Here is a 23,625-nt window from a genome sequence, read left to right as displayed (position 1 = left end):
ATTTTTTTATTAGTTTCTTAGTTTCTATTACATGGAGCTTCATGGTTAGTTTCTAAAACTAATATATATATATATATATATATATATACACACAGTACAGATCAAAAGTTTGGACACACCTTCTCATTCAAAGAGTTTTCTTTATTTTCATGACTATGAAAATTGTAGATTCACACTGAAGGCATCAAAACTATGAATTAACACATGTGGAATTATATATGGAATTATATACATAACAAAAAAGTGTGAAACAACTGAAAATATGTCATATTCTAGGTTCTTCAAAGTAGCCACCTTTTGCTTTGATTACTGCTCTGCACACTCTTGGCATTCTCTTGATGAGCTTCAAGAGGTAGTCACCTGAAATGGTCTTCCAACAGTCTTGAAGGAGTTCCCCGAGAGATGCTTAGCACTTGTTGGCCCTTTTGCCTTCTGTCTGCGGTCCAGCTCACCCCTAAACCATCTCGATTGGGTTCAGGTCCGGTGACTGTGGAGGCCAGGTCATCTGGCGCAGCACCCCATCACTCTCCTTCTTGGTCAAATAGCCCTTGATGCCTTCAGTGTGACTCTACAATTTTCATAGTCATGAAAATAAAGAAAACTCTTTGAATGAGAAGGTGTGTCCAAACCTTTGGTTTGTACTGTATATATTTACTATGGTTATAATAATTGTGACTTTTCTTTGAAATTGCAATATTATTTCTACTCACTGCAACTGTAATTGTGACAGAACATCTCAAAATGTGATTTAATATCTCAAACCTGTGACCTTATTTTTCTCAAATGTGACATTCTTTATAAAAAAATTGCAATTCTCTTGTAATGTTAATCAGTATATCACAAAGCAGTGTTAAATGTGAAGAAAAATGTGACTTTATTTAAAAGAAAATGCTATTTTAACGTTGACTCAATATACGATGTGACAATAATTATCTAAAAATGCAACTTTATTTCTTAAAATTGGGATTTTATTCGTAATTGTTTTCAAAGAATCATAAGAAAAGGAGAAAGAAAAAGAAAAAAGAAAGAAAGATTTTGCAATAAAAATGATTTAGAGAACTAAGATGCAGTGCATAGAGAGGATTTTTGTTTTTGTTACCCAGAAGACATTCTGCAAATCAATTTTATCCAAATACTCTCTTATGTTCTTCTATTTCGGCACACATGATATCTTGACTCTTCCCTTCCAGGCAGACTAGGATTTTTACAGCCCCACCAAGAAATATTTTCCAGAAACATTATTCACAAGCCCTTTATCTCTGCTCTCCCTTCTTTTCCACAGAAGCCGCTCTGTGTTTAATTCAGAAAAATAAGAAACAATAAAGGAAAGAACTGTAGGAAAGCAGGTGCCCCAAGCCTTTAAGAGCTCTAAACACTCATTTTCCCCCACTTCATCTTCTTGCTGCATTGACTTTTCACAAACCGATCCTAGACTGTGGTTTATATAACCATTTGGGTAGAGTGTCACTCAAGGAGATTGGTGTCAGCGCTGATAACGTACCAAAGTGATCGGAGACCGAGATCTTGCCTCCTAATTATGGACCCTCTTGCCCAACGTGCATCTGGAAGCGAGTGATAAGAGGAATGCAGCTGATGGGAATAAAGCGTTCTGAGGAAGGGGGTACCACAGCTTTCTGCACTCCCTCTATATCTCTCTCTGCCTGTAAGATTCAGTGTTTGCTACTGGCTCCAAATGCAACGGAGTTGGAAAGTGAGTAGGAGAGAGAAAACGAAAGAAGGGGAGAGAGGGATACTGAGTAAAGGTAGCCATTTTTTAAGCCATGTCACAATGCAGATGAGGAGATCAAAACGGTGTGTTTTGACTGAAACTAGCCTTCACACATTTATATGAACAACTTCAGGCTTACTTGTCATTGTGCATAATAGATCATCAATCTAGTTGTGGCGTCATACATAGTGGTGTCTACTGAGGGTACATCTGACGTAAAAAACAGAGCCTATATACATCTCAGGCTCATTTTCTGTATGAGGAACATGTTCTTGGGATTGTTAGATGCATTAGAGACATCAATAGATAAAAAGATATAATTTGGCTAAATAAATATTATAATTAATGCTAAATATAGCTTGAGAAAATACATTTTTAAAATTATACAAATATTTATTTTATTTAAATATAATACAATTTTATTTAAATATATAATTTAATTTAAAGATACAGTACCTTTATATATAAAAACATATAAAAATCCATATTTAAAAACAGACCAAAATATATAAAGATATACAACTAAAACATGAATAAATAATACATCCTTTACAAAAAATAATGACATGAATAAATAATTGTTCATTTTTGTATATTTTCAAATAGAGAGAAAGATTTTCTCAACAACAAGTAGTTTCAGATTTACAGACCCATATATGAAATTATATGATTTTACATATATACGAATATACATTTTAGGGGATTTCTCCATTTTACCACAAATCGCCAACTACTCAGAAAAAGAACAGCACACTTTTCAGTTAGCTGCACAATTTGAAGTATGATAAATGCCTGTAGCAGACATGAGGCAGGGCAAGTTATGCACCTTAAGTTTAATGCTTCGGATTAAGGGTTTGTGTAAATCCCTAATCTTAAGTATGAGCAATTGTAATTGTGATGTTTGATTTGGCAAGCACTACTTATAATTAACCCCTAAAAATGTTGGCTGTTGATTTATGTGGTGTGTACATTATTTCACATCCCTGTTATAAAATATGGAGATAGGCTGTTCCACCTGATGATGTCGAATGCCAGCATGTCATAAGAGTGAGGAGTATTCAGTACACATGGAAAACGCCTGTTATCAACTCTCTCCCTGCTGCTCTGGGATAACACACGTGACGCCAGAAAAAGGGCTTTATTACAAACCACATTCCGAAACCTATTACACCGAACAGAGAATTCAGTGAACTGAATACGCAGAAATGAAGGATTGTCAACAGTCAAGCTTATCCAATTGGATTCTCCTCTCTCCCAAACTCCAGATCCTTCTTTTCTTGTTACAGGAAGGAAAAACTGGAACAGCTTTAGCCAGCACAACATTGGAGCTGAACGCTGAACTGCTGGAAGTGTTTTGGATTCCCCAAAACATACTTTCCAGCTTTCATTTCCTCTGGCTTTCCTGTTTGCTTTAGAACATTTGGAAGGGAACTTCTCTCTTCCTGCCCTCCTTTATCAGATGATGACACACAGGGCCCTGTAAAAACAAATGCAAATGACTAGGAGCCTCTGGAGTAAACATATGTTGTAAATAAAACAAGAACATTTTTTACAAGAAATATCTGTGTGTGTGTGTAATTCTTTTGAAAAGTATATATATATATATATATATATATATATATATATATATATATATATATATATACACACACACAATTTTTAAAATACATCTTACAAAAATGCTTTATGGTTTATGCTTAAAAGAAAAGGAATTTGATAATGGGGCATTTATGTATAACATGATTTTTCATGTTTTTTTGGGGGGAGGAATGCTGTCTGAAATGTATTAGTAGGAGGAAACATTTCCATTAGTTTTGATAATAAGATTTTATAACATGTTCCTTTTTTGACTAATTAGAGCACACTTCTTTTAGTAGTTAAAATGTTTTAACCTTTATTGGTTACCTTTACTTGATTGGTAATGCCAAATGCAAGAACAGGTTTTATTGTGTAAAGCAAATCAGAGATTGTGACATTATCTTATCTGATTAAAGTGTTCAGCTCTTTCACAGCATTCTCTGGCTAACAGATTCTGAAGCATACGTGTAAACATGTTTTTGCTTAAGCTGGTTGTCCTCAGGGCACAATCAAGCCCAAAAAGAGCACCTGCTTAGATTTTTCTCCAAATGTCCTTTAGGGGACGCTGATGGAGCACAGCACTCAGCACAGACAACACTGACAATACTGCTGTCAAATCAGTGCAGTGCATGGGTGAATATTACGCTATTTAAAAAAATAATGCAAATGCATGAATACATTTTTATAGTCATTTAAACTATAAAATATATTTAAAAATAACAGAAACAAAATAAAGATTTTTTTTTACAATTTCTACAGTAAAAATCTTATTAAACCATATTTATCAGCCAATGGAGCAAACAGAGCTGTATAAAATTTTCTGTAATTTTTTATCAGGTATAGCTTTGAAAATGTGCTTTATGTGATATAAATGTGCTTTATGTGATATATGTTTTTATTTAACAACTATTTCTTCATCTCATGACAGATGATCATAACAGCTTATTTTTCCATACATATGTTTCCTATCACGAGGTTATGCAAATATAAACCTTTTGTTCTTTATTTTAGAGCCTTTTATCAAAAAAGCTGTTATGACCCAAATAATGTGAAAGGTAACATAATCACATCAAAGCTAACACTGCCATGCACGCTGCATACAGCGAGCATCTATAATGTTCCTGGCGCACTACATTACTCTCTGCATCTAACCTGGACCCAATTACAGGGGCCCTGGAACAATTTCACAGAGGTTGTGTGGCTACTCAGCAGATAGAGTTGCCATGGGAGCCAGTGTGATTTAAAAAGAAAAATACAGGCTGCCAAAGGGAAAGAGAGAGACAGAGACAGAGAAAATAAAGAGCTTTTTGCTCTTCACAACATGCAAGATATTAGATCAAATGTAAACAATTGTCTTTTCACCTTTAGCTAGTCTGAAATATTAAGTACATTCCAAAACCACCTGCTTCCTAAGACTCACAATGATTTTCAGATATGGAACAAATTAATTTCAAAAGAACTTAAATTGTAAACTTACAGTGTTTACAGAGTATGTATGCATGTATGTAGGTAGTGAAAATGCTAAAAATAACAAACTATGCAAAATAATATTACCTTTGTACTGAAATAAATTATTTGTGCAAATCTACTTCATATTATTCACATCAATAGAGAATTTTGACAGGTGAGTGATAAAAAAACAAAACAAAATTATATGAATTTTTTATAATTTCTGAAATATTTTTCAAACCCTCACCTTTTAGACATGTACTGCATGTACAGTAAATGTCCAAAAGCTATGATATTACCATGGTACGTTTGGTACTTTTTAATTTTTTTTGTAAATTGCATAGTAATCTCAAAAAATAAACTGTCTGCACACTTGAATCCTTAAAGCAAATTTAATCACCAAGCTTTCGATCAAACGACCATCCTCAGGGCATACAGGCAATAAATGTAGCAATCAACTTAACTGTGTTCAAACACATCAGGACAATCAACAGTGATTACCACACCTGTGAAAGCCAGGTAGGAGAGTTGTAGTCCTATGGTGGGAGTTGTAGTTTTTTATTATAGTAAATTGCATGGTAAAAAAAAAAAAAAAGAACATGGTAGCAACTTGCTTTCTTGTAAGTGACATGGTATTACTGTGGCAATTATCATAGTACAAGAATATTAGTACCCCGGTATTTACCATTGTAAATGACATGGTATTAATGTGGTAAAAAAAAAAAAAAAAAACATGGTAGCACCAGAGTACTTTTTGGGACTTATTTGTAGGTTGGAATACAGTGTAAATATCACAGTACCTGAATTCTAATACCATGGTTTTTACCATGGTACAGTACACGTACAGAAGCCTTTGTAGTAAAAAGTTTTTTTTGTTTTTTTTTGTGCAAGATCCATGATACTGAATAATTACCATATTCACATTCTGTACAATAGTACTCCAAGATACTGACGAATACATGTCCAAAAAAGTGAAAATTCTGTCTTGAATCTGAGTGACATGAAATTTTAAGGTGAGTTAAGTTCACTATCCTCGAACATGAATAGAATACAGTACATGTGACGAACGGGAGCTTTGATGTTAATGGCTACCTTTGCAAGAGCAAGAGCAGACAACAACACACACACACACACACACACACACACACACACACACACACACACACACACACACACACACACACACACACACACAGGTGCAAGCCAGACACACCTCACTGCTGATCACAACATTGAAATATGTGACAGATAAACAAACAGCGTATGAAACAGCAGCAAGCTGCAAGACCCCAGCACCTCAAAATCATTGCCCTGTCCACGTTACCATGGCAACGGGTGCAGGCAGATTAAAAACAATGTCTGCGCAAATAACATAATGGGCCATAATCAACACACTGGGAAGCTAGGGGCTCTGCCTGCTGAAAGCGCACATCACCATAACAACGGCAGCTGGTACTCCTCAGTGTGTCTGAACATTTGCTCACCTAATCTGTGATTTTATGACAGAACGAATGAGAGATATGAAAAGAAACGGATGGAGAAAGACTGGGATAGGAGAAAGACACACAGAGAGAGAGAGAGTAATTCAACTGCTGACCTCTACAAGGTCTACTGTAATCACAACCACGGCTGAGATAAAAAAACACAGTTTCTTTCCTCAAAAACTGGTGAATATATAAGGTCGGATATGCAGGTTATGTGCACTGCATAAAATACAAAAGTATATGTAAGGATGTACTGATATGAAAAGTTTGGCTGAAATCGATAAGTTGGCTGATATAAAAATAAATTAATAAATAAAATACTTTTTGTCTATATAAATCAGTACAGTACTTGTCATAAATTAAACAATATTATTAAATTATTAGTTAATTTTAAGTGGGCATTACAAAATGTAATCTTAAGTGTAAAATTTGGAGAAATATGCATGCAGAATTAATTATCCAGTACCGACTGATATATATACAATATCTGATAAATATGCAATATCTGATAAATTAGATCAGATAACTAATATATCATGTATCTCTTTACTTTATGTACGTAGCTTACTGTAAACATGGGAAGGATTTTGGATCAATAAGCTTGGTACATTTTTTGTTAATACATTATATACTTAAATTCAGCAGACAATCAATAAATTGATCAAAAGTGACAGCAAAGATATTTACACTGTTGCAAAATATTTCTATTTCAAATAAATTATTTTACTGAATTTTTTAAACAAATAATGCAGCCTGGTGAGCATAAGAGACTTATGAGAGAGCACTGCATATAGCAATGCACTAAAAACTACTCAGAACGCCCTAGCAACTGCATCGCAATATTTGTCTTTATAACTGAGACACACAGGACTACTAATACTGCACCAACTATCCAATATGTTTACCGATGATAGTTTTACAAACAACTCTATAAGATACACTATAGCTGTATTTTATGCATTAGCAAACAAAACTGTATTTATGGCCTCCTCTGCTTCAGCATTTAAGAGTTTTTGTGTATTCAAATATACTTTGACATTATATTTGTGTTGCTTGCTTGGGGAGGCAGGAAATAAAAAAGAGAAACATTTCTTGTAGCTACAGCCATCAGTGAGCGTCACTCATGAGAGAACATAGCTGAGCTCACAGAGTTACTCTGGCACGACGGGAGAAGAGTTTGAGTGATGAGACAAAACAGTGCGACGACTCATATGTCATTTCCCTATCAATCAAAGCAAGGGAAAAACAACAGTAACAAATCCATAGAATGTACAGGCCATCGAATAGAGTGACCTTTCAAAGGCATAAATTGTGTTGGAAAGTAGCACTCAGTGACATTTCAAACACTCGGTTGAGTTTGAGGTAAGCTTAAACTGCAAAGAAGAGAAATACACTAAGCTGGTAGCTGAACAAAATAAATAGAAAGACAGTATTTTAAAAGATAGAGTATAGGATGAGAGAGAAAGCACAATAAATTATAGGATACTATAGAAAATATATCTAATATATATATATAAAACTGCTGTGCAACGTCTTCATATAATTTATATATTATCGTCAAATCAATTATACTGTATATATATATATATATATATATATATATATATATATATATATATATACACACACACATTTAAATTAATTATATATTAATTATATTGTATTATTTATTTACTTTATTATTTATTATTATAGAATATACAATTTATAATATATGTAATTATTTGATTTACATCGTACACACGTGTAACATGTTAACAAACACATAACATATATATATATATATATATATTACACACAATTATATTCTATATAATTATTTATAATTATTAAATATGCATTGTATATAATAATAATAACTGCAATATGCAAATGCTGCATTATCAATAGAAAATATATATTTATATATATAATTATATTCTATATAATAGAAAATATATATAAAATATATACAATCTAATAAAAATGTCGCTATTTAAACAAACGACTACTAGTCACATATTTGGAAAATCAGCACACATTCGCACCCATAAAACTATGAACCATCACACAAATTGACAGAGCCACTTAAATTTCATTGCCCTCTTAATTGAAGAATTTAAGTTTGAATGAATTGTGCATTCAGCATCTAATTCTGCCACTAATGAATAGCTAATGAACAAATAGGCTGCATGCAAAGTGTTTCATTTTGTGGAACGGAACATGTAAAATCCCACTTCCATTTTATCAGACACTTGGTATTCCAGTGCTGTCGTTTCTGACTAACCACAATGGCAAAATGTTGTCTCTGATCGGCTCACCTCACAGGCAGGTGTCCTGACAAGCTCTGGGTGCTCTTTAAACCACAAAGAAAGGGCAAAAGCTAAGCAGGCTAATGGAGTGGAAACCCCACACCAGCAGTCACTGAGGGCAGACAAGATCACACACATTGCAGTTGGTAGGAATAGTAGGAACAGTTTTGGTTTTGATTAAACGATCATGTACGGAGGCACTAGGGGGAGTGTTTTGCTAAGAGAATGATAGTACAGGCCTGTTCCCAGAGCACACTGTGCCACATCTCAATGCGACTGCTGCAGTAATTATTGGTAATGGCAGTGATTTAAAAATGACACAGCAAAAGCAATTTTGCCCCAATTTGCAAAGCTAATTTTGCTTAATTAGCTCCCAAAATGAGGGCTTTTGAAGGTAAAACCACATTTTTTATTTGTCTTGAGGATACTCAAGCACATTTTTAGCACCTACACACAGATGTGAATATGATAGTTTTGCCTATAAAAAAGGACTGTCATGGTACAAGTGATGCTATCAGACAGAATACCATGTTTTGATGTATACTATGGAATATAAAGTAGCCAACACTTTTACTAACATTTTTTTATACTATGGTTTAAAAGAAAATTATGGCAGCATTGTATTGCAAAATTAATTAAATAAATATAAATAAATAAAATAGAAACAATCAAACCAACCAACCTTTTAATTAGTTCAGGACATTTTGTGACCCAAATATGAAATAAAACTAGAAAGAACTATAAATAATATATATTTTCTAATATTATATATTATATAATAGGAATATGAAGTTTACACACACACACACACACACACACACACACACACACACACACACACACATATATATATATATATAAATTTTATAAAAAAATTATATATATTCTATTGATTTAAATTATATATATATATATATATATATATATATATATATATATATATATATATATATCTGTATGTATGTATATATATATATATACACACACATTTTATTAAAATTAGATATAATTTACATTTTATATTACATTTATATTATATAAACTATATTATAATGACAGAATATTAAATAAAATATTAATATAATTTTAAATATAAATATAATATTACACATACCTACAAATAAATCTACCATACTAAAACCACACTGAATTCAAGTCTTCAAGCTTCATATTTCTGTTATAGTTCACCCCGTAAGATAAACACTGCAGGAAAAGCTCCAACAATAGATAACAGGATTCATGCAGATGGAGTACTTTGTAATCCAATGCTATGCTCCGTCTCTCTTTGTGACGGATGTGTCACTGACTTTCCTGTAAATTCTGTTGCGTTAATGCAATGCACCACGCACTCGTTCTTTCAGCTGATTTAAGACAGAGCCACGGCAGGCCGAGTGGGTCTCGCACTCGTGCACCTGCCGCGGGTCCCTGCCAGTGACTGGTAATGACAGAGTAATGGGAGGGACGCGGGAAAACGGGAGGTCAACAGGGCAGAAATACGGTGCCAGCAGATAAAGTGGCAGCAATAAAAATTATATGACTACATACATCATCCTGACAGCATATAATTTTATCTGAGAGGGCAGGGCCTTTCTGCTTGCTTTGAAATGGATGTGGTACCAGAACCCGTCTGGCGTGCGTAGAGGTGCTAGAAGAGGAAAGCATCCTCATCTTCACTCACCGATAGCTCTTTCTATATACTTGATGCTTCTCCGGGGGTTGTGGGCGTTTAATAGCATTTTACATAATGCTATATTTAATGTCCTTTTGACTCCTTTTGACCTATAGGAAACTTAAGAATTTCACTTTTTGGCAGGTCTATAGAACCAGCAGTTTTAAATCTTTAGGGAGCAATGGAGAAAATCCGTTTCAGACAACTGAATTGAAATGCGTTCTCATTTGATATAATTATAGAGGAACTTGAATGAACCCAAAAACAGGATAATCACCATCGCGCAATTGGTAGAACCGTCTCAGCGGTAAGCGACAATTGCTTTGGTTAATGGAGAGGTGTTTGTGTGGCTTTCTTAAAGGGCCGGCCGAAAGTCCTTTTTCGAAAACTGATTAAACTACTTATTCAATGCTGCCTCCCACGGTCATACAATAAGCAAAAACAGGAGGTAATTAATCCAGCACTGTACTCACAGGCAGCACGAGAGTGCTCTGGTGTCTCAGAAGGACAACTGGATTAATAATAAAGGGATTCCGTTTATCGCTTTACAAAGAGCTGAAACAGACATCATCCAGGGGAACGCAGCAGGAATGGTAAACATGGTGTACTTTCAGGGACTAAGCAGTAGTGAACCTTGGTAAGTGGATATACTATGGGCCTTATACCGTTCAGAAGTTCTGGATCGTTTGCACCAAGGCTGCATTTATTTGACCGAAATACAGTAAAAACTGAAATATGGTGAAGTATTATGTCTATAAATATTAAAATGCAATGTATTCCTTTGATGGCAAAGCTACATTTTCAGCATCATTACTCTAGTCTTCAGTTTCAAATGAGCCTTCAGAAATCATTCTATATGTTGATTTGTTATTATTATCAATGTTGAAAAAGCTGTGCTGCTTAATCTTTTTGTAGAAATATGATACTTTTTTTCTGGAATCTGTTTCGAATTTAAAATTCAAAAGTCTAAACATTATGAATAGCTTTATTATCACTTTTAAACAATTTCATGCACCCTAGCTGAATAAAATATAAGGTAACACTTTAGTATAGGAACCAATTCTCACTAATGACTAGTTGCTTATTAGCATGCATATTACTAGCATATTGGCTATTTGTCAGTAATTATAATGCACATATTCTGCATGACCATATTCTCATCCTTAATCTACCCAATACCTAAACTTAACAAATACCTTACTAAAAAGCAATTAGAAGTTCATTGAAAAATGTATAATAGTTAATAGCGAGAACTGGACCTTAAAATAAAGTGACCAAATGTAATAATTTACAATAAAATGAATTTCTTTCAAATGACTGACCTCAAACTTTTTATATATTAGCTACTTTTATTTTATTGGTATTTATTTATTTTTGAGAGTGAAACTTTGTGACTTTTATTACACTACAACACCGATGATATTCTTGGAAGTATCATATAAAGAATTTCAGCACCCTGAAATATTTGGAAGTACCATCTCTTAACATGAATGTACAATGGTACCAGTACTTTTTTTTTTTTTTGTATGGATCTAAATATTATGGTAAATGAATATAGTACACCGCCAGTATTATGGTAGCCTATAAATCACAATACCATGGTCTAATAATGTAGTTTTATACTATGATAAGTAGAATAATAATACTCTACATAATATTCTTATAAAAAAAATAGTATATATTCTTTGAGGTACCTTGGCGTGTCATACCAAAGTACATAAATATTGTAATCTTTCAGTCCCACGATACCCTATAAATAAAAGTACCATGGTATTATCTTATTTTTCGGCTATTTCCCATAAAACACATAACCCACCATATAGCCTGTAGATATGGCAAATCAGGTGACGTGAACTCTGACAGTCCCATGATGACAACAACAGACAGACCACTGACCGCTGCGGAGCATTTATGTTTTTACAGCATGTAAAAGACCAGAAACATTAATCTTACAAATCTCACACGCAGACATGAACTTTTGATAGGGTTTCATGAGAGGCAGACTCGGTGACAGAGGTGTTTTATCACCATGGTAACGCAGGCCCCCAGTGTTTTCAGTCACAATGGCAGAGTCAACCTGGATCCCTCGGGGTACTTGTCAAAGGCAATCTCACGCTGGCTTTGACGTGTCGTGACGTCGTTTGACCAGATTAAAAAGATTATACACCGTCTCCCTGGTTTTCTCTGAAGGTCAGCTCTGTTTAGTGTTACAGCCCTGGGTGAGCAAACATGGCAACCAGCCTTAAATCAACAGACCTGCGCCTGGCAAATTGTCACGACTCACAACAGACTGGACTAAATGTCACCGCTGTTCTACAGACTGAGAAGTATTGTGTGAGAAGTTGGTTATGACAGGATAAAATGAAGAACTACGCTTTAAGCTGAGCTGACTTGACACATAAGTGGTTGCTTATTTCCAACACCTGCTCTGGAACGAAGAGTCAACATCTGGGAAGTTATCACAATAATGCATTTACTTGCAGTCATATGTACAATCTTTAATACCAGATGCATTTTACATAAATAAAACTTGGATGACATTCAGAACAGGTGCGTTAGGTGTCACGCTCATAGCCTAATTCGCTTTTCCTCTTCTTATTTTTTGTTCCTTCCTCTGATTTCTCACAGCTGTCTGTTGACAAATGTGATGCCTGTGAACTTGGAAAGGTCTGCCCAGAAGCAAGTACTTGTCGAATGGTCACATTTACCCAAGACGTCTGCATGTACCAGGAGCAAACATTCCAATCCTCTTCGGACACACTTTGGATGATGTCATCATCCTGCACCTCCGTCTCTAGTCTCTGGCTCAAGCAGGGTGGCAGCATGTTTCCAGCCGGGGCGGAGATGAGGCAGGGTACTGCATGATAAAGGCGGCGGCTGGGACCTGACATCACCATTATGTCACCGCTGTTCACGAACATGGCTGTGGGACGGTCTTTCCTCTTAGTCCCGCCCAAAAGGAATACATCAGTCTGCCCAAAACTAACATTAAATGTGTGAAGCACAAAAGAGTTATGAATGCATTTCTCATGCTGTCTCTATGCAAAAGATGCCAAATGCATTTTATTTTTTAAGTGATTTTAGACATTGACAACCTTCTGTATCTCCAGTCACCAATGCTGCATTCAAGTCATGTCAGAATGATCGTATTTAGTAGATGAATGCTAATGAACATCACCATCATGTCATAATAACCATTATTTTTTAGGAATTGCTATTCAACTCTGAGGTCAACAGCCACAATTAAAAGTTTTTATTTATTTAAAATTATTTAAAAATTATGACGAATATTCCTTACCTGAAAGATAACAAAGGTTGGGTATGGTCAAGCTCTGATTCATCAACATGGAATCCGAACGACGAATCAGATCAGAAGTAGTTGAGAATGCCCGCCTCTGCGTTAAAGCCAGGAAAGCCACAGGCTGCTGCCACTTTGTGAGAAAGAGAGTGAAGTTCTTCAGGGAATGGAGTGTAGTGGTCTGGAGAGCAAGTCTGCAGAATAAAAGTCAGAATAGTATGCCTCATTATAGTACAATGGCATAAATGCCTCTTATTATAATAAGTAATCATTTAGCAGTCGCTTTTGTTTAAAGCGACTTACATCACAGGTTAGCTCAAGGGCACAATAGCCAACCTACATAATTTACCATCACTCCACGGCACCCTGATGTATGGAAGCTTATTTCCACAACGGAATTTTTTTTTAAAGGTAACTTCAATTTTTTAATCGCACAACTATAAAAGTTTCTATTTCACAGGTCAGAGTTTTTTTTTTGACAATAAACAGATATAAACTTGTAAGTGTGAGGGAAAAAAAAGTAAGATAATAAGATAAATAAGCTTCCACCCTGATGCTCTTTGATCATGGAATGTAAAAAAAAAAAAACGATGTTTTGTCTTTGAGGCAAAGCGCAAATATGACTTTAACATCCTGACTGACATGATAAAAGAGCTTTTGCAGCATTCGTTCTCCTTTGTGGCTTTTGCAGTGGGTCATTGTCAGTGGTTATGCATGAAAGTAGGTCTGGGAATATTATGAGCTAACGCATCCAAGCCCAGGGGCGATGGAGGGCATAGGGAGAACCATAGCGGGCAATGCGTAGTCATGATCGACGCGAATAAGTCCACTCTTGCTTCTCCAAAAATCTGCCATAAGAGGTTCACCGTTTGGGGGTGCAATCTCCATTCCCCTTGCTCCAGAGTCTGTCTGGATAACAAATCTGCTCCGAAGTTCAAACGTCCGGGGACATGAACCGCTCGGATCGACAGGAATTTGTTCTGAGACGTTCTATTCAAAGAAGAATATGTCTCGCCAGCCTGCACAGGGGGCGAGAGCGTAATCCTCCCTGATGATTCAGATACGACACAACTGCTGTGTTTCTGACCTGAGCAGTACATGATGGCCGATCAGCAGATTCGAGAAATACTGGAGAGCTAGAAAAACTGGCAGTAATTCTAACCTGTTTATGTGCCAACTGCGTTGTGTCACTGTCCACACTCCGTGGGCTGGGCGCCCTTGACAAACAGCTCCCCAACCGGTCAAAGACGCATCCGTCGTGACAGTCTCTCGGGAAGCACAAAAAGAAATTCGGTCGACAACAACAGTTTTATCAACATAACACACCTCCGTGTCACCGAAATCGTCTGATGCGGAAGACAACGGGGTGAAATGTTCCGTCTTTTCATCCACCACTGAAAAGGGCGCATGTGAAGTAATCCCAGACGGATTACGGGGGATGCCGCTGCCATTAGACCTAAAAGTCTGAGGCACAAGCTCACCGTCACCGTGCAACCCGCTTTGAAGCGACGCACGCATGACGGGATCGACTGAGCGCGCGGGAGAGATAGCTTTGATGTAATCGCGCGAGAGTCCAAGTCTATTCCCAGAAAGGTTATCCATTGAGAGGGAATTAAAACACTCTTCTGGAAATTTGTGCGTAAGCCCAGGCTGTTTAAATGATTCAGCACAAGATCCCGATGAGAGTGTGCTTGAGTCTGCGATTGTGCTATCACCAGCCAATCGTCTAAGTAGTTCAAAACGCGAAAGCCTTGGAGCCGCAACGGTGCCAGAGCTGCATCCATGCATTTTGAAAAAGTACGGGGAGCCAGAGCTAAGCCAAAGGGAAGAACGGGGTACTGATACGCTTTGCCCTCTAAAGCGAATCTGAGGAACTTCCTGTGTCTCTTGATTATCTGAATATGAAAGTATGCATCTTTCAGATCAATCGTGACAAACCAGTCGTTTGGTTGAATCTGAGACAAAATAGACTTTACCGTTAACATCTTGAATTTGCTCGTCCTGAGTGCAAGATTCAAACGGCGTAAATCCAGAATGGGTCGCAACCCGCCGTCTTTTTTTGGCCACAAAATAGCGGCTGTAAAACCCTGACTCCATCTGAGAGGGGTGTACTTCTTCTATAGCCCCTTTGCTCAGCAGAGTTGACATCTCCTGTCGCAGCACCGCTATTTCCTTCGGTTTCACAACCGTGGGAAGAATTCCCCGGGAAAGGAGGCGGACCTTTTCGAAACTGAATGGTGTATCTGTGACGAATTGTGCGTAACACCCATTGCGAGATGTCTGGCAAGCGTTCCCACGCGGCCCAAAAACAACATTAGCGGTCTCAAGATTTCCGCTTCCTGCAACGCTTTCATACGCGTTAAAATGTCCGGGCACGAAAAGCTTGTGGCGTTCGTGAACAGGGGAAGTGCATGCATAAAAGTCGTTGCGTCTTGTTGTGTATAATCCTGAAACGTGTCCACGGCAGGAATTAATCCAACAAGATGAACATCGGGCTCTGCCGCTAGCAAAAAAGCGGCGGCTGTATGAGCCGCCATAAGCTGGTCGTCTTTGCCAGACCCTTGAACCGTCCCTCGGAGTCTGAAAGCTGAATTGCGCAGAGTGTCTGAGGGAACGCTCGGCATGATAACTCGATCCAATGCTGCTCGAGGCGCTCTTTGATGGAGTCGCATGCCTCCAGTGTGGGCTGAAAATCCTCGTTAGAGAAGACGACTGGTTCAATAAAGCTCTTTTCCTGCACCAGGGTAGGGGAGAGCGAGTAACGTGGAGAAAATTCCAGTGCTGCCCTGTCCTCAAAATCCATGTCGCACATGTCTCCCCAAGCTATCGCCTCGTGCGGTGCCTTGGCAGCCGCAGAAGTGACATGACGGGGGTTAGACACGGGGGCGACATTAGAAAACACTTCCACCCTCGAGCGCAGTACTCTAAGCCGCAGGCCATCACAGTGGGGACAAAAAGAAAGCCCGCTAAGCGCCGCCTGTGCGTGATGTAAGCCTAAACATACTACGCACCTTTCATGTGAGTCTCCCTTTGTGATGAACCTGGTACACGGTTCCTTACATTTTCGAAAATTCATTGCGTCCGCGAAGAGGAGTTAGCACTGCTCGTAGAAACCGCTGAGAACGCGAGATGATTCCTAGGGCACAGATGATTCACTTCCCTGAAGGAATGAAATCTGAGCGAAATAGCACGCGGCACCCAGGTATACGATGCGTGCGCATGCGTAGGGGTGGTGCCAAGCGCTATTTGGCCAATAGGTTTGGCGGCATGGTATAGGGCTTCAGACATTCGTCACACCGAGGGGTGTTCCCATACGGTGACGTCACCTCAGCATCGAAGTGACCTATGAAAGGGAAGCCGGTGTTACGGTTTAACTGGTTACCATGTTATCTGGTGACCAACTTCCTGGTTTAGGTCTCCGCTGCAGATGTGCTGGAACGACGGCAGCAGATTTGGCAATTCTGAAAGCACCAACTGAGGTAATATTAAGTGTCTAATAAACGCAGACATGCTCATTGCATGACTGATATTATTGTAAAGATTACAAGTTATTAGTATGATCGCCTGTTTCGCGGCTGAAGTAAGTAGGATAAACAAAAAAATAAAAATAAAGTACGTCTGTGTTTGCGCGGGTTTCGAACACGCGCTAAAAGACGGCGCGCCGCGAGACAACAGTCACGGACCACCGAGCTACTGATCTACACCAAATCAGCTCCAGGTCTCTGGATTCAAGACAGGACTCTCGGCGTCACATCCTACAGCTGCTGAATCAAGGAAATGTGACCGTGTTAACTTGTGACCTGTGTTTACCTATTATGAAAATAAACCATAGCAGAACGATGACTACATTTTATGGTTACGTGGTTTTTGTTGTTTCATGTTGTGGTTTTTGTTAATTTTGGCCAAGTTAGGATTGATACCAATCCTGAGTGTCTGCTGGCACACCCCTATCCAAAAAGCACAACCAGTTGTATTAATAATGTTATCCTGAATGTGGTGTTACCACACTAATTAAGGTGAAAAATAAAAGTTTTGTGATTAATGTATTTGTGTTGATGTTGAAATGGATTTTAAAACATATGGTATCGAAAAAAGTATCGTTAGGAACCGGTATCGAAACTGAGGTATCGAAATTGGCACCGGATTGAAAGATTTTGAACAATACCCAGCCCTACATGAAAGTGTAATCAATGGACAATCATATGAACACAGCTTCTCCAAAGAGCTGAATTAGCAGCTTACGCGTCTGATTCGAGCGGGGTGAATGCCTCAGCCTTCAGTTCTACTTCAAGGGAGGAGGAAATTCACTGATTGCTGTCAGACATTCAGCAGTGTCTAACATCAGAGCTAATGAATCCGGTGTGCACCTCCTGACTGATTTAATAAGACAGAAGACTAAACACTTTTATGTAATTAGCATATAAACCAGACAGCCAGACATCAGGCCTGTACAATTAGAGATGAAATGTCCGGAAAGGAGCAAATAATGCTAAGAAAGATTCAGGACAATGTTTTCTTCCTCTCTTTTTATCTCCAGTGAAAACAATAGGCTCCACAGCAAGATAGTTATTTTTGAAAAAATAATAATAATAATAATAAAGTATATACTGGTATTGTTTAGACTTATTATAAATCATACATATTATACATGCCCCTTCAAAGATTTGGATTTAGATTTGTAATGTTTTTATGCTCACCAAGGCTGTATTTATTTGATAAAAAAAAAGGTAAAACAGTAATACGTGTTTTAATAAAACTGTGAACATTTTACAGGATTCTTTAATCTCATTGCTACATGGCTGTAGTCATTGTTAAAATTACGTGAAAAAATAAACACAAATTGTGCACAGCTGAAGCACGCTAAAAACACATTAGAAAGTGGAAGTAGTACCTTGGAGTTCCAATCATAGTGATAACCCAGTGTCACCCAGCGCAGCTTTTCTAGCAAAGTTTTGGGCTCTCCTTTCCCACAGCCTTTCCTCCTGCAATAACACACAGACCCATTCAGATGAGGAACAGTTGTGAGATGGATCAGGTGCAGTGCAGCAGCGCAAACCATTTATACTAATGCTTTGTGATAAAGAGACTGCAAATCCTCAAATCTACCATCTAGGATCCAGTACGATTACCACAGACATAGCCACGAGGAAAGCATCTATGGAGATTAAATATTCTCAGTAGAGGATGAAGATACTCAAAATACACATATGACATTTGTTTTATTCTAAAAATTGCCTAAATCTACAAAATAATATACAATAAATTATATTCCACTTAGTTGCCAATGCAAGACAGGATCTTACCGAATAACATCTATACTTTTTTCCCAGATGTTTTCGGTCTCCTCAGATGACATATGCATATCCAGGTTACACACTTTGGGTTTCCGTGGATAGATCTTCAGACACTGCTTTACCCAGTACTGAGAACCCGGCAGGAACGGGTTGGATATAAAGATAAACCCTACATTCCAACAGTAACAACATAGTTCATAGGAAGAAATGGAGGATTCCAATTATGACATGTCAAGGAGCAAAATTTAAACATGTTTTGATAATTTCAAGCATATGAATAGAATCCTTTACATTCTGGAGAACATTCATCTGGAGATTGTTCATTATTCAAAACTGCCACCAGACTATAAACCACACCTGGATATCCATGAAGACCAAATGCCTTCCAGTCTTTTACCGGCCGAAGACCAGCTTCCTCACTCATAGGAGTGGAGTTAAGTTCACAGGTAAAAACTTAAAAACAGACAATTCTGATGACTAGAAACCCAAAAATGAATTAATGTTCTGTAATATTATACTTGATGCCAGAAAAAAACAATAAATTTGAATTTATGTTCTGTAATATTATACTTGATGCCAGAAAAAAACAATAAACATAAATCACAGCCAAATTAGTTAAGATATATCTAGTGTTGGGTAGGTTACTTTGGAAATGTAATAGGTTACAGATTACAAGTTACCCTATTTAAAATGTAATAGTAGTGTAACTTTTTTAATTACTTTAATAAAGTAATGTAACTAATTACTTTTGAGTACTTTTGATTACTTTAAGTTTCTAATGAATGTTTTTTGGCAACTGTAAATCATTTTCAAACATTTACACCATGCAGGTTTAACCTTAAAGTAGTGCTCAAGACTGTCAGACTTTCACCATCCTCCATCACTTGAATTAAGATGATCACATTTGAACACATCCAACACACAATTAGACTTTAGTACTGCATTTTACATGGAGATTGATCTGAAGTTCAATGCAGATTTAAAATCTAAAGAAATAGTTTATAGATACTGTTTTTGAAACCAAATCTTTGCATACAGGAAACACTTTAATCTAACAATGGTTTGGGGTGGTTTGGGTCTAACAATGGTTAAGTAAAGATAAATATAATGTCATAAAAAGTCTGAATGGCTCACCTTTTCATTAGAAGGTCTGGTTTATACAGGTAATCAAATGATCTAGTAACTGACTAATTCCAATAATAATAACACTACACTACACAGTTTAGTAAAGACTTAGTGTCAAAGTTAATGAATACCGAAATATTTTTCAAATCTGAATGGCTCACCTTGTCTTTACAAGGTTTGGAGAAATTAATGACCTCACTGAAGTCTGGAGGAGGATTTTTCCTCTTGTAATGCTTGAACAGCTATCTAAAAGCATCTTCTCCATGCTCTGCTACGGAGGCTGCCATCTTTGCCGTCATATTTTGACCTTTCTACTTCTGACGTAAACAATGCAAATCTTTCGATTTGATTTAGATATATTTATTATGTAACGTAAACAAAATAACAATTATGAACATAAAATGTATCTTAATGCAATATTTAAAGTTTCTAAATTGTGTAGATTAATGGAATATTTTTTTTCTTCTGGTCACGTGGTCGGGGTCACCGTCAGCTTCATTCGCAAGGACTAAACATGGCGGCGACAGCAGCAGGCAAGAAGGTGTTTGAAGTATTTGTGTCAAAAGTACCATGGACCATCGCAACGAGTAAGTAGAAGATGTCATTTAATCAATGGTATTAGATCAGATCAAATTAATATTAAGAGTTTAAGTAAATTAAATAAGTCATTATCCTTACTTAACTTCGAAGCATCTTTGATAGAATAGAACATGATGTTTTGTACAGTATGTACAACAGATAATTGTCTTATGTATGTTATTGCACTTTGTCCGGTTTCAGAGGAAGTTAAAGAATACTTTGGGCAGTTTGGCCAGGTGAAGAAGTGTCTACTGCCATTTGTAAGTAAGAATACACTAAGATTTAATGTTCCATCTTGTTAAAAGCCTGTATTGCTGAGATGATTTCTCTCTTGTCTAACAGGATAAAGAAACAGGTTTTCATAGAGGGTTTTGCTGGATAGGGTTTACTACTGAGGAAGGACTGCAGAATGCATTACAAAAGGATCCTCACATCATTGAAGGAGCAAAGGTAAGCAGGAACTAGATGAATTTGCCATTAGATGTATCTGGTAAACACTGTAATTTGAACATCTGCATCAAAAATCTAATTTTCTTTTTTTCTTTAAATGCAGCTCCAAGTGCAAAAAAACAGAAAGCCGTTTTCTGGAAAAAAATCAAACAAAGAAGCAGAAGATATCTGAAGAGGACATCAAAAATGATCTGATTTCAAGAATCAAGTGTCCTCAGTACAGAATTGTATTTATTGTGGATGTCTCCTCACTGGGCACACTTGTTTTTCAGAAGCCTAATGAGTTTTAATTATTGTATTGTCTAGTGTTTGTTTTGTTTTGTTTTCTTTTTATTTAGTTTTTTAGTTTTTTATCAAACTTTTAATGAAATGTGAATCTAATAATAATAATAATAAAAAAGATTGGAAAGTAATTTGATGTGTTGGCTACAGATGGCTTTTCTTTGTTCGTCTACTCGTTTTTTGGTGTGTATTTCAGCTCTTGGTTCATGGAGAAGATCTGTAAAGTTTCGAAGACTAAAGTCTCAAATCCAAAGAGATATTCTTTATCAAAGTTAAGAGTCAACCACGCCCCCCTTAAACGGCTCATTCAAACAAAATGTAAAGATTGACAGTGTTTTTACAAACTAGAGACATTTTATATAATTCATCAATTTGGGTTTCATCTATAAAACAAAGTTGCAGAGTTTCTTTTCCACAGGCAAGCTAAACTTCAAGTTAAAAGTATTCCTAATATGTTGGACCTTTTATTGAAGGCAGTAGACTACTTTTACTTGTTGAGACATGACTTCACTTTAATAGACCCTTAAGAGCTGTGTTTGTGATGTTTTAGTTGGAGGAGGCATGATGCATGAGAGAGGCGTTTGCAAATGTTGTTTGAAGACACACACACACACACACACACATATATATATATATATATATATATAAAGATTTCAGATGCAAAAGCTTTTAAGTTCTTCTAAAATTAGTATTTTTAGCAGGCTCCTATATGTTTAGGTTCAGTACACTGCTACTTAAATGGCAAGGTAATTTTCTATGTCATAAAGGAAAATAACTGAACATAAATATAGGAGCCTCATAAAAATTAAAATTTTCAAAGAAAATTTCAGAAAGCACTTTTGCATATGAAATCTTTCTCTCTCTCTCTCCCTCTCTCTCTCTCTCTCTCTAGTCCTTCTGCTGCTAACTAGATGACACTAGCAGTGCAGAAATAGCAGGAATCTAGCTTTAATTACTTATTATTTTGCATGTAATAGATGAGTGATAACTTGAGTGTTTTATGTATAGCTTATGTTATGTAAATGCAAAGAGACATTTTTATCAGTGCTGTTAATTTATTTAGAGGTTATTCAAGGCTGCATCTAGGATGACTTTGCTAATGTTCCGGTCACATTATCTATCTGAGCTCATGTCATCTTAAATCTTGTCACACTCCATCACCCTGTCCTGTCCTTTTCACCTGAAAGAAACACTGTATATAATGTGTTTACCTTTTAAAATAGATCTGTTGCCTGAGGTTCCCTGTAAGAAAAATGTGGTTGAATTTTTTTTTTTTTTTTTTGCTGTGAACATCTGCTCAGTCATATCATTTCATTTAAATACCATAATTTAATGTTGTGGTACTTACCTGAAAATTTTTAAAATTAAGTTTCAACCATGAGAATGTATTTGTTTATGAAAATAAATCACAGCTGTGTTAGTTTCTTACATGGAATACATGCTGGAAAATAGATTAACAGCTTGAAATATTTCATATTTTAATATTTATGTTTAATTAAATTTTTAAATGGCATATATGAGTATTGTTTTTACACAGTCTATGGTATTTTCATCGATTGTATATAATTGTAAACTACAATAACCACGATGCATTGCGCGCCACGCACTTTGCGTTGTCTGCTGTCTACAGATACGCAGGATAGCGGATGACAACCAATGAAGGTAAATCAGTCAGCTGTTCTGTAATTTTCTGAAAATACACCATTAGTCACAGTTTTTAACTCAGACATCATACAATAAAACGGTGGCGGTCATTTTGTTATATTTTCTCTGAGTTTTACGCAAGCGCTTGTGTAATAAACATTATTTGTGATCAGCTGACCGTGTCTTTCACTACACAGACTGATGTTATGAATGAAACCGTTTCACTCGTGTTTCGATTCCTTTTGTCTAAACTATGTAGTGAAAAAATATCAAAAGTAAAATGCAAATGAAGCATGTTTTAAATGTATTGTCCTGCCCAGTGTTCAGATTTTTATTCACAGTTTTCTTCTTTTTCTTTTAAATGTACCAAGGTAAAACCATTGAATATTTTGCAGTACCTTGGAGTAACGTTACCATGCTATTTCCTTAGTAAATAAACATGGTAATCATTTAGTTCCATATTATTAAAATCATATTAAGATAAGATTTTAAGATCTGACACGTTGCTGTCAGGTGGTTTATTTAAGAGTATTTTAAAAGTTTAGATTTTCACAGTATGTTTGTGTTTCTGAGTGATAACTTGAATTTGTGAATCAGAGTTATGATGTATTAACTTACAGAAATGAACAGTTTGATTTTTAAATAACTTTTCTATAAATGATTTTAAAAAGTATTGCATTTGATTCGCAGTGAGTCAAGTGAATTACTTAAAAAAACATAAAAAAAAAAATACAAATACAGTGCATTTTAAAT

At 36.3% G+C, this 23,625-nt stretch overlaps 2 protein-coding genes across 2 annotated transcripts; one reads left to right on the top strand and one right to left on the bottom strand.

The window, feature by feature from the left end:
- Positions 1-12,086: 12,086 nt before the first annotated feature.
- On the bottom strand, positions 12,087-20,233 carry LOC132111431 (nucleic acid dioxygenase ALKBH1-like). Its single transcript, XM_059518723.1, is given in 6 exon segments — positions 12,087-13,182; positions 13,499-13,692; positions 18,390-18,480; positions 18,802-18,961; positions 19,150-19,269; positions 19,927-20,233. Coding segments are annotated over 5 exon segments (939 nt in total). The 5' UTR covers positions 19,217-19,269; positions 19,927-20,233; the 3' UTR covers positions 12,087-12,755.
- Positions 20,234-20,396: 163 nt separating this feature from the next.
- Positions 20,397-21,323, top strand: LOC132111432 (SRA stem-loop-interacting RNA-binding protein, mitochondrial-like). The gene is made up of 4 exons (XM_059518724.1): positions 20,397-20,504; positions 20,698-20,756; positions 20,839-20,946; positions 21,050-21,323. The coding sequence occupies exons 1-4, from the start codon at positions 20,432-20,434 to the stop codon at positions 21,116-21,118; spliced, it is 309 nt and encodes a 102-aa protein (XP_059374707.1). The 5' UTR covers positions 20,397-20,431; the 3' UTR covers positions 21,119-21,323.
- The last annotated feature ends 2,302 nt before the right edge of the window (positions 21,324-23,625 follow it).

Source organism: Carassius carassius, chromosome 31 (genome assembly GCF_963082965.1).
Source record: "Carassius carassius chromosome 31, fCarCar2.1, whole genome shotgun sequence".
NCBI classification, from domain to species: Eukaryota; Metazoa; Chordata; class Actinopteri; order Cypriniformes; family Cyprinidae; genus Carassius; species Carassius carassius.
This window is presented reverse-complemented; position numbering and strand designations above follow the sequence as displayed.